The sequence below is a fragment of the Podarcis raffonei genome, chromosome 2, assembly GCF_027172205.1.
Source record: "Podarcis raffonei isolate rPodRaf1 chromosome 2, rPodRaf1.pri, whole genome shotgun sequence".
In the NCBI taxonomy this organism is placed as follows: Eukaryota; Metazoa; Chordata; class Lepidosauria; order Squamata; family Lacertidae; genus Podarcis; species Podarcis raffonei.
In genome coordinates, this window is record NC_070603.1 from 34,016,491 (window position 1) to 34,028,594 (window position 12,104).

At 49.8% G+C, this 12,104-nt stretch overlaps 1 protein-coding gene across 3 annotated transcripts in view; it reads right to left on the reverse strand.

Moving 5' to 3' along the window:
- Positions 1-677: 677 nt before the first annotated feature.
- Positions 678-12,104, reverse strand: part of XYLT2 (xylosyltransferase 2) — a 33,364-nt gene continuing 21,937 nt past the window's right edge. For 2 of the 3 annotated variants that reach the window (XM_053375797.1, XM_053375798.1), the window contains exons 6-11: positions 11,218-11,434; positions 10,906-11,082; positions 9,136-9,398; positions 7,652-7,847; positions 6,110-6,443; positions 678-3,421 (exon numbers count right to left, since the gene is read on the reverse strand). In XM_053375797.1, coding sequence (XP_053231772.1) covers positions 3,099-3,421; positions 6,110-6,443; positions 7,652-7,847; positions 9,136-9,398; positions 10,906-11,082; positions 11,218-11,434 — 1,510 coding nt within the window. In that variant the 3' untranslated portion in view covers positions 678-3,098. The remainder of the gene's footprint in view (positions 3,422-6,109; positions 6,444-7,651; positions 7,848-9,135; positions 9,399-10,905; positions 11,083-11,217; positions 11,435-12,104) is intronic. The other variant, XM_053375799.1, reaches the window with a different exon arrangement.

A 12,104-nucleotide genomic window follows, 5' to 3' on the forward strand; every position in this document is an offset into this window, starting at 1 on the left:
GGGATGATGGGAGTTGTAGTCCAAAAAAACAGCTGGGAAACCCTGGTCTAGGGGATTCTACACACACACACACACACACACACACACCCCTTTCAAAATTGCAAATGCTCAGGAATCCAATTTGTGCATGCAGAATATAGAATGCAAATTGGACTTGAATCATCCTGGTTGGCATAGTATTTGCTAAAGGAGTTACACGCTCCCAGGTGTGGAACGTGAGTAAATGGTGTGCGTGAAGAATTGGCAACAAGAACAGTCAAATACTCCAGCTAGGGAGAGGTCATAGGCAGTAGGAGAAAGGGGAGGAAATCTTGCACAGACTGCATCCCCCCAACTCAATTCTCAGCCACAGTGTTTGCCTGGAGTTCAAAGGGATCAAGTCGGAGGCAGCGACTGGGTTTCCTGCCCCACCAGCTGATGCAAGATGCTGGAGCGCTATGGCAGCTGACTTTGGCCACTGGCCTTTTTTCTCCAAACATCTCAGTCTGGTGCCGGCAGACTCTTTTGGTACACATCAGGCCACCCAAGGAACCAATGTTACGTTTCTTGAATGCACCCGGAGAAGTGACTGGCTCCAAGATCACTTGTGGTGAGTGATGGGGTGTAAATTCTATTAATTATATCTGTCCAATCTGAAACAAAAGGCAGCCAGCTGCAAGAATTCACTCTTCACACCGTAGAGATATAGATATATTTGTGTTGCATATTTAAGACAACTTTTAACATAATGCTTTCAACACAAAGCTTTCAGCACTCATTCTTTGGAACAGGTTTCAATTCAAGCCCTGCCTAGTTCACCCCCTTGGCTCAGAACGCACAACACGCTTTATGAGTCCCTTTTCCAGACAAAGGTACCCCGACATCACACTGTATCGCTGGAAACGGAGAAGGTTGTGCCCTGGGGGTAGGGGTGGGCAATGAGCCCTGCTAGGAGCTCAGGCCAAAGAAGAATCTGTGTGCTATGGGTCTGGCAAACCCCACTCACAAAAAAATCTTCCATTTTCAAAGATTCTTTTTAGCACCAGCACAGCTCTTGAAATCAAAGAACTTTTTTTTAAAAAAACAAACGAACAAACAGAGGTCATTTGTGATCTGCACTTCCAATCCAAGAAAAAAATAAAGAAAAGAAGCAGAACGTTTTGAAGAAATGCAGGGAAGTTAACTGCCTTGAAAGGCTCAGACCAAATAACCCCTGAGATCAGAACTTTCCAAACATCTTACTGAGACTATAGCAAAACTCTGCACCTCAAGTCTGTTTCGACCACCTCCTAAAGAGGTTTTCCAGAGGCAGCATCAACAGCTCCTCATCATGTCAAGTCGTCTGTGTGTTCTTTCTGATATGGCACACTTAAAACAAAACAAAAGAGAGAGAGACGGTGTGTGTGTGTGAGCGAGAGAGATAGAGAGATACTCTCCAAAGCAGACTATTTTGTCTTAACACTTCTATTTCAACAGCAACCATTAAAGGGTCCCAGACATTGGTGTCCCCAGTTCAACTGGGGGTGGTTTACTCAGGAACTGGGATATGGTTGAAAGATCAGATCAGGATAAGAAATAAGACTGGACATCAGACAACATTCAGTTTAGAATTAAGGTCACTCCCTGTGCATGGGAACACTGTTTTTGGCTGGGAAGTATACAGCTTCAGAGGGCTAAATTAGCCATTCAAAGTAGGTGTAGGTTGTGTGTGTGTGTGTGTGTGTGAGGTCACAAACGATGCTGCCTGATTTGACAATGTTAAAAAAAAGGAAAAGGGGGAAAATCCACATTAAACAGTTGACACACTGGGGGGGGGGATGTAGGTCAGAGTTGACTATCCATTCTGGCAGTGGTACCAGGGGTAACAAATATCCAGAGACAAGAAAATTCATTCGGAAAACAAATGAAGGGATTTCCTGCCTTGCATCAGACGTCAAGACAACCTTGACTTTATAATAAACCTTAATAAACCTGGCTTAATAAGGCCCTTTGGATGGGACAGGCTGGGCCATTTAGCTAGCTCTGCAATGTGCCACCAAGACGCAAAAGACAGCCAGATTTCAAGCCAAAGGGAGAAGGGGAATAGGCAAGGTAGATGGCGAGGCTTGAGAATGAGGCACTGTACAATGGGGTACTGGCAGGTGGTGGTTTGGCACAGTGGGCAGCTCCATTCAGGGGGAGCCTTGGCACAGCTGCCAGAGGGGACAAATCCCTTCCTTGCTTCCAACCAGGAGGGTAGGCAGCTCTGAGCTGCAAAAAATAAAAATAAAAAAATAAAAAGAGAGAAGCTCTCTCCAACGTCAGCAGCAAGATCTAAGCTCCTAGCACTGCTAGGAGGGAAACACAAACGTTCCACCCTCTCCCCACCCCTACCGGAATCAGCAAGGAGGACAAAAATCATGTTACAGTGTAAGAAGAAGACAATGGGAACACTGAAATGCTCCCCACCCCACCTCTAGAGGCAGAGGGGCAGGATGACCGCCGTCGCTATTGCACTTTCGTCTCATATATACATAACACATTTGTAAAAAAATAAGAACTAAAAGGATGGGTTTGGGAGATGAGAAACAGGTCGGCCAAGCCAGGCACAGCTGCTCAGAGGACACAGACCCGGTTAAAGTGATGGCCTGGTTGCCTGCATTCCCCCATCTACCCCCATCTGGCCATTTCCCAGAATCCTCTGCCAGCAACCATTTGGGAACAAAGAGTCCTGGATCTTGCAGAGCATCACCCAGAGGTGAGGAGGGCACACCGGCTCAGGTGCGCTGCAGCCAGGAAGCTGAAAGCTCACCTGCCAGACTAGAAAGAGCTTCCAATGCTCGGGACTCGTGTAAATACATGTAGCCCCTCCCCTATCCGCTTCACCGTCTCTCCAGCCAATCCTGAGAACGGGTGGGCGGGGCCTCTGCCTCCACACCACCTTTGCGCTGCCGACAGCCAATAAGAGTTTCCTGCTCTGCTGGAGAAGATCCCGTTTACGTGAGGATGGTACATTTTCACAGGATGACGAAGTCTCGAGCGTTTGCCCTGCGGAGAGGGGGGGCCTGTGCGCCCAACCCCACACCCTGCCACGAGGGAATGCTTCCTTGATCCCAACAATGTGCTGCCGGCGGCCCCTGCTACCTCAGCCGCCCGTCGGGCTTGATGGCCCCCAGTTCTGACTTGGGGTCCGGGGAGAGCGAGCTCCAGGAGGTTTTGCTACAGAGCTCCAGGGTGGAGCAGCTGGAGGGGCTTGCCACGCAGAGGGCAGCCACCGACCAGAAGCTGCCGATGCTGCTGTCCGTCCAGTTCTCAAGAGCCTTGCCAATGAGCTGCGTGTGCCGGTGGGAGGCTCGTCCTGTTTCGTCCAAGCGGGGGAGGCTCAAGATCCCAGCCAGGCCCTGGAAGTTCTGCTCCATGTACTCATTTCGAGGAGGACCAGCGTGAAGCCACTTGCCATCGTCTGGGACAGGACACAAGAGGGAAAGGCAGTTAGCTGGGGGCACACGCAGGCCCAAGTGCGCCACAAACCCCTCCAACGAAGCAGGCTTTGGCTAACCTTTTCTCTAGGCCAGGTGTGGGGAACCAGGTGTTGCTCCAGCATGGCCAACGGCCAACGATGATGGGACTTTTGGTCAAGCAACATCTGGAGGGCAAAAGGTTCCCCGTACCTGCTCTAGGCTCATAATAATACATTACAGTGGTACCTTGGGTTACATACGCTTCAGGTTACAGACTCCGCTAATCCAGAAATAGTATTCCGCAATAGATCCATTCCGCATCCTCAACACTGGAGAGCAGTGAGGCAGGTAGCTAGGCCAGGCACAGGCAAACTTGTCCCTCCAGATGTCTTGGGGCTACAACTCCCATCATCCCTGACCACTGGTCCTGTTAGCTAGGAATGATGGGATTTGTAGTCCCAAAACATCTGGAGGGCTTCAGGTTACAGACGCTTCAGGTTACAGACTCTGCTAACCCAGAGATAGTACCTCGGGTTAAGAACTTTGCTTCAGGTTGAGAACAGAAATCATGCTCCGGCGGCGTGGTGCAGCAGGACGCCCCATTAGCTAAAGTGGTGCTTCAGGTTAAGAACAGTTTCAGGTTAAGAATGGACCTCTGGAATGAATTAAGTACTTAACCTGAGGTACCACTGTATAGCCTGTCTCTAGGTGGGGCAGGCCACCAAGGCCAGGAAAAGCAAGGAAAGAAAATCAGCATTAAGTTGCATTGCCCCTCCCTCCCTCCCTCATTTGCCTCCACTGAACTGCTTCACTTTCTTTCTGTCTTCTAATTGGACAGGAAGGAGTCAGGAAGAACGGTGAAGCAGCAAAGCCGATGGCAAGGCAGAAGCAACCAAAGCTGCCTTGAAGCTGAGCACAGAAGCAGTGCAACGCCATCACTTCTTACAGGAAGCCGGCCTGCCTTACTTGTTGCAGTTGCAACAAACAGAAGGTTGGTCTGCCTACCGCCGCGGGCAGGGCTTGCACTGTATCTTGGGTGGGACAGTAGCAGTGGCAGCTGCCCTACACTTTGCCTGGTCCCTCAGACCAGCAGTCAGGTGATGGGCGAACCGGCTTGCCTGCCTTGTCCCCCTCTGCTGGTGGAGAGGGAAGGAAGGGCTCAGCTCACCTCTAGCTGAGCCAAGTTTTGTGTGCATGTTTCCTTGCTTAAGAAAGCTCCTGTGCTGCTAGAGCCACTGCCACTTGCACACAGTCTAACTGCTCACTCTCCTGACTCAAGTGGCTTCCTTTCCCCCCTTTTGACAAGGAGCACAATGGGATCCATGGGTTCTCCCCCCCCCCTTTTTGCCTCAACAATTCCCTTCCTCCGGTGCCTGCTGCTCTACCCTTCCACCAGCCTCCCACGTTTTCGCTACTCGCCTTAGCGTGTTGCGCTGAGAGAGAACGTTCCCTGGCAGCCTCTTCCTTTCCCCCAAATTGTTTACCCCCTCCCCGACTCCCCAGCCAGCAATTGTGGTGGATAACAGAGAGCTGATTTCCTGAAATCCCGGGGGTGCCGAGTTGCTTGCTTAAAATACAAAAGAAGGCCCTGACTTCCTTCTCCCTTTGTTCCACATACACACTTTTCAATAAAACCCTGTGCAAGCTCACTCAAAAAGCAGCATGCAGCAGGCTCAGGCTGTGCAAGTAATTCCACAGAGGCACATGCAGCAAAAATAAAGGGATGAGAGAGGTGCCAGAGTGTGCATAAGCTGTTAAGATACGCTGTATACCTCATGTCTGGACCACCATCTCAGTTCATTGGCTTTTAGGGGGCCAAGCTGTCCATCCTTCAGGAAATGGAGGCGGCCAGCAAAAGCTCTACTAATGTTCCCTAAAACCAAACTCTGTGCATGTTCAGGGGTACCACATGCCATGACTTTTGGGTGGTGGGAGGTACCCCTGGCTGTTCTTGCCACTGTCACGTGTCACCCCTTCACTGAAATTCTAGGGCTGCAATCCAGGTCAGCGGTTTGAATCCCCGCGACGGGGTGAGCTCCCGTTGCTCGGTCCCTGCTCCTGCCAACCTAGCGGTTCAAAAGCACGTCAAAGTGCAAGTAGATAAATAGGTACCGCTCCAGCGGGAAGGTAAACAGCATTTCCGTGTGCTGCTCTGGTTCGCCAGAAGCGGCTTAGTCCTGCTGGCCACATGACCTGGAAGCTGTACGTCGGCTCCCTTGGCCAATAAAGCAAGATGAGCGCCGCAATCCCAGAGTCAGCCACGACTGGACCTAATGGTCAGGGGTCCCTTTACCTTTAGGACTGCACTGCGGAACTCTTCGACCAGGTTCAGGTTTGTGCAGTGCATATTACCCCGTGCCACAGAGATTTAAAAACACAACTATAAATCTGAGAAGGCTGCTTGAGAACCATCTCAAGAGGACACGGAGAGCGTAACTGCAGACAGGCCTGAAGAAAAGGACCGTGAAGTCAAAACCGACTTCTGACAGCCTAATCACATATTATGTTTTTTGTGCACCGCCACAAATGCAATGCGTGAATGAGACAAGTGTGGATTTAGAAACAGGAGTATCACACAGGGACACTCAGCACAAAGCTAGCACAGGCTGGAGCTCCCTGTTGAGTGTATGCTTCATTCAGGAACTGCAAAGCAACAGTTCTCCACACGCCCCCTTAGCTCCCCCCCTCACCTTTCCTGAGAGGCTGCTTGCGGTTGAAGGTCTGTGGGACAACCAGGAACTGGCTCTCACCCAGGGGCTCCCAGAACTGGAGGAGTCGGATGGTCCACACACCTGGGCGAAGAGGCCGGTTGAGGGGAGGCTTGTACTGCGTGAACTCTGCCTCTGCGTCCACTGCAATGTCGTAGGAGGTAGCAATGACATAGGTGGGGTCAATCCAAACGACGGTGGCTGTGAGGTTGGGGCCCCGGGCCCATTTCTGCATGGCCACCGGCTCATCAAAAGGTCCAATCAAGCCACCAAAATTGCGGAAGATCCTCTCTTTTGGGTCCCACTCGGTACCTACCTGCGGGAGGGAAGGAGAGGAACACTCAGAATGGGAAACACCACACACACACTATGGGATAATTAATAAACTCGTTTTTCATCATGCTATGGTAGACTCTCCAACAGCCAGATATAACACTTAGAACCTGCCCCAAAGCGAGGGCTTGGGCCAACAATGGTTGTACAGTAGACGTTCAGGTTGTGAACGTGATCCGTGCAGGCTGCACTTTTGCAACCCGCAGCATTCGCAACCCGCAGCGGCGCAACTGCGCACGCACGGGTTGCGATTTGGTGCTTCTGTGCATGCACAAAGTGCGATTTAGCGCCTCTGCACATGCGCGTCCGCCGAAACCCGGAAGTAACCCATTCCAGTACTTCTGGGTTTCGGAGGGTCCGTAACCTGAAAAAACGCAACCTGAAGCACCTGTAACCCAAGGTATGACTGTACTAAGAAGTTTACAACAGACCAAAAGACACTGGAATATTTTCCAGAAATGGGCAACCAAAACAATCAAAGGGGTGCAAGAGCTTCCCTATGAGGAAAGCTTACAATATTTGTGTCTTTTGTTGTTGCTGTTGTTCTGAGAAGAGGGTGTGTGTGTGTAACATTAATTTTTTCAAAGCATTTTCTGTGTGCCGCTTTTATCCATCGGCACAATTGCAGCAGAAAGACACTCACAGAAGAAATTAGCGTGACTGACTGTTGCTTCCTGTGAGGAAGGAAGATAAGGGAGGGACCGAGAGGACGAGAGGGGGAGCCCATCTTATTATCATCTCTTGTGTTAATTAGATTAAGCTGCCTTTCCTATCTCTGTCTTTTTAGAAGTCTGACTGCTGCAGCTGAACCTCTGTATATATTAAAGGTGTATAAAATTATACAGGGTGTAGAGAAAGCAGACAGAGTAAAGTTTTTCCTTCCTCTCTCATAATACTAGAACTCAGGAGCATCCAATGGAAGTTGACTGTTGGGAAATTACTGGACGAGGCTGCTACCTTTTGAAGAAAGGGCTTCCCCTGTAATGAACGACCTGAAGCTGCTGCAAACCCTGAGGCTAACTGCACTCTGGCGCTTACTCAGCAGAATCAATCCATTCATGGTCTCGGCCTACCCTTTTTTAAGACTGGAATGCTCCCGAGACAGAAACTAACTTCTATTTTGTATCTCCCCATCTTCAAGTTGACAGTTTTGAGCCAGGAAGGACCACCAACAGGAAGCAGGAAGCCTACCTCAAGGTTCTGCAGACGGTTGGCCTGCCTGCTGCGGCCTGCTAGCTTGAGAGTCCCTCGGGGCATCACCCACATTTCCAGAGACTCCACCTGCTGCGATGCAGGGTTTTGTACTTCCTGAGTCACCAAGTAGCCCTGGAAATGGTCATCGTAGAAGTACAGGTGCACACTGGACGGGAAGCCCTGTGGCTCAAACCTAGAGAGAAGAAGCAAGGAAGAGCAAGTTAACATTTGCATTTCGAGGTAAAGTGGCGAACCTCCAAGTCCGCAGGCCTAATTTGGACCACACTGCTTCCCCATTTGGTACACACTTCCCGATTTGTAGTTCTGTTTCTTAACCAGTCTGCTCCCCTGGCTCTCAGAACGGCCATAGTAACTTCTCAGAGTCGGAAGACACAGACTCTAGTCCTACACCTTTTAATCCAGGAGAACTATCAGACTGATCCCATTTTCCTGCAGGCCATCAGCTGATGAGACCTTGCCTGTCCCCTTGTGCCTCTCATTTCCCTGGACGCCCACTGCCATATAAAACATATGATCTGTCTAACTCAGTACTGTCTATTTTCACTGCCCTTCTCCAGTCATACTTGTCATGGAATTCTACTCAATATTGATCCAGAGTAGATTCCAATGTATAGTTAGCAGAGTAAAACTTAAAACACATTGCAGGATTCCCCCCCAAAATAGACCAGAGGCAATTATATTTCATGCAGCAGAGCTTTACTGCTACTGAAGGCAAATGAGCATAATGGTCATAAATACAATACATTCAGGATTGGCACTGTCCATAAGAAATCCATTTGCAGCGGACTTAAATTAAACTTACAGTAAATCTAAACCTTAACACTAAGCGTACAGAACACCACACCAGAAGGAAAAGAGATAGAAAGAGAAGAAGAGTGGAACTCAGGCTCCTTCTGGCCTCCTATTATAGTCAGCATGACCTTGACAGAAGAGATAACAGAACCAGTTTAAGCCAGCTGCACTCAGCTTCTCTGAAGGTATAACCCAAACACCAGGAACCTTCTGCTTGCTTCTTTCACACAGAGAAGCTTCCAGAACCCTCTTGAATTAAGTAGAATAGGAAATATCTCTGCACATTGGATCAATACTTTCTGTAAATGCAAACTGACAATACTACCCTGAGGACCTTTTGAAAGGAGATACCAGGGCTTGAACCTTCAGGTTTCCTGCTTGCTCCTGCTATCTAGTCCAGCAACCTGTTCTTATAGTGACTCTATCCCAAGCAGGCACACTCCCCACTTGCAATTCCAAACAACTGGCCTTCAGAGGCATATTGCCGTTGACATTCGGCCCATCTCCAAAGGCGCAGAGTGCCACACGCTGCTGTGGGAGCAGAGAGTCAAGCCAAGAAGAAGGCGGCCCAGGAGTCTGCAGACAAAAGCTCTCCTAACTGGCCACAGAATGTAACTCCCTGCTACTACTATTATTATTATTATCATCAGTTAATCGGCCCGAATTACCTGCAAAGCTTCTCCTCTTTCTGTGCCTGCGCAGATGTCACTTTCCGCAGCCCCAGCCTGGAGAAGGATGTGTACACAGTCAGGGTGACGTCGCTGAGCCCACTCAGCCCATCCACGCGGTCATAGACACTCTCCCAATAGGCCTTGAGGGCTGGTGTGTTAGGTGGGTAGTTACCGTAGAGATGCGAGTCCAAGATCTCCAGCACCTCCTGGTTGATCGTGGATTCGAACTTCCTGGCAAAGAAGGTGGGTCTGGAGATTTGCTGAAAAGACACACAGACATTGGGAGGAGGAGGGTGTGTGTTTTACAACATGATTCAGGCTCAAATCTGCAATGTGCAGATGCTAGAAATAAGACTATGAGGAGAGGACAATGGAGGGGGGGAGGGAGAAGCGGAGGAAATCTAACCAAATAAATCACACAAAGATTCCATGCGAAAGGTGGCAGTGAATACAAAATGCATACCCCTGTACCCTATCGCTGATACAATTTGGGTTTCTAGGAACCCTGCCTGGTTGCAGAATCCTGTCTTTTTTTTTTTTTTTTTGAAGAGGGGGTGATTGGGCAAAATGTTTAAGAAGCCCTTTTAAAGAGGTGGTGGGGAGTCAGTCTTCAATGTGCTGCTGTTGCTGCACAACCCAAGACTGCATCTGGATCTGAGCCTTCAAGAGATTTAGGTCAGTAGGTACACCCACGAGGTCCTAACTCCCGCTTGAACCCGTTAACCGCAAAGACCGCAAGTTCCAGGGTCCTACCAGAAAGCAGTCCTTGTAAAACAGCTATAGAAACTGACTTCAAATAACATTTTCAGCCAGGAGGCACAACTCTGAAGCCACTGTTAACCCTACGACCTCACCTTTCACTTTGCTTAGACAGGTCGCTGCTGCTGCACCAGTTCGGCTCGTAGGCTCTGAACAGGCCCATCAGAAGGGAGCCAAACTTGCAGGGTCTGTTTTTGAGACACTCAACAGGAGCATTGTGTTACGGTAAGCTCACTAGAGATTAATTCTGGCTCTGATGTTGGATGCTAGTCAAGGCCTCTGAACTTGTGTAATCTACTCTCACATTTAAATTCTGTGCCACCCCCTTCTCCTTGTGCCCCTGCACTATCTTCCTCTCATACTTCATGCCAATTACAAGGTTCAAGTCCTCAGCATGAAAACTCTCCACCTGCCCGCACATGCCCTTCATTCCCCTCAAGCTCACTTTCTGTCACTCCCAATGTTTCCTTCCCCACCCCCACCTCTCTCTCTAAATGTCCATCTGCCATGTGCTTCAGCAACCCTCCACAATTCAGCCCCTTTCCTTTTTCACTTTTAAAAAACCAAGCCACCCAAAGTTTCACCTTCCCATTGCAATTAGATGCTCTCTTCACCACTCGCTGTCAGTCTTGGCTCCAGAGATTGCATTCCAATGGTAGGCAGGGCCAGAGGCAAAAAGGGGTGCTAGAAAGGGGCTTGCATGCAGCATTCTATGATTCTATGATTTGAAATTAGGCAGGCGCATTTTGCACCTGGCTATTGGTCACTTCTCCCCACTGCTGCTACAAGCACTCTAGATACAACAGTGGGAGTAAGCAGCACCACTTTAGAAGTACTAATTCAGAGCGACCAATACAATAAAGCCCATGGATGGGAAAGAAGCTGAGTTACTTTGATTACTGCAGAAGAGGAATAGGGGAGACAAATCAACTCTTGAGAGCAGGAGTGAAACCTAATTTCAGGAGAAAGAGAGGGAGGGAGGGAGAAAAGAGGGAATGCTTGGGGCACCTGTAGCCGCAGGAAGTCCTGTGGCTTGAAGTCATTCGGGGAGCAGCCGCACCAGTCCACTATGTGCTTATACTGGCATTTGCAGCCCAGCTTGCGGTTCCAGTTTGTCACCCGGAGGTTGTTGTCTACAAGGGTCTCACAGGCGTGGCTGTTCTCCAGGACAGTGTGGAAGAAGGACTGTAAACAGAGAGAGAGAGAGAGAGAGAGAGAGAGAGGAGGGAAGGAAGGAGGAAGAACCACAGTGAGCAACATGGCAACCCCAACACCAAATGAACTGGGGAGGAACGCAATCGGAGATACCAGCCAACCCACCTCTGCTGGGAGAAGCGTGTAGGTGTAGAACTGCCGTAGCTGGGAGACCAGCCGGTCACTGGTATAGACCACGTATTCCACAAAGCTTCGAGTGAGGGCGAACCAATCCGAGCCGCCGTCCACCACGATGCCCTCTGGGATCTGCCGTTCGCCCAGCCGCCACATGTGAGAGTCGCACTCGTGGAAAAGTCTGTCTAGGCCCTGCTTCTTGATGAACCTGTGCAGGGATGAATGCCTCAGATTCACTAGAAAGCAACGTGGAGTTTTCTGCATTAAGATCAGAGCAAGAAGGGTTCTGTAGAATGCTATACTCTTAACTTTGGGTTCCACAGCCAGGAAACTCCAAACATTCTGCATAATTACATTTGCTTTGCTTAATTCATCACTAAAAGCACTTTTCATGAAGTAACAGCCTCTTTGGTTTTCTGCAGAGACATCAGCCTGGCTCTGGTCATCTACTATATCAGAGTTTTTCAACCTTTTGGGATCCATGGCTCCCTTGACCAACCACATACTTTCTTTGGCACCCCTGTGGGGCTCAGGAGCCCAGTTATGTAACCCCTTGCCTGCAGAACCAGAGGTCCTTCACCCTTTTTCGAACACCCTCCCTTGTGGAGTGTTCTTCTCTTCTCCCCTCTCCTTGGGAGTCCTCTGGGCAGCCGCCCCTGGTCTCTGAACTGCTCCCCCTGCCCTAAAGAGAGGTGCCTCCTCACACTGCCCCACAGGGGTTTGGGAAGCACCCCATGGCCAGCCCCAGAGGCGCCATTCGCTTGGAGAGCTTGTCGCCAGGGCTGCTGCAACAAACAGCTAGGCAAGACTTTGGGAGGCAGAGACGTGAGAAGGCATCAGAGAAAGGGAGGGGATGAAAGAGGGACAGAGGCCGGTGT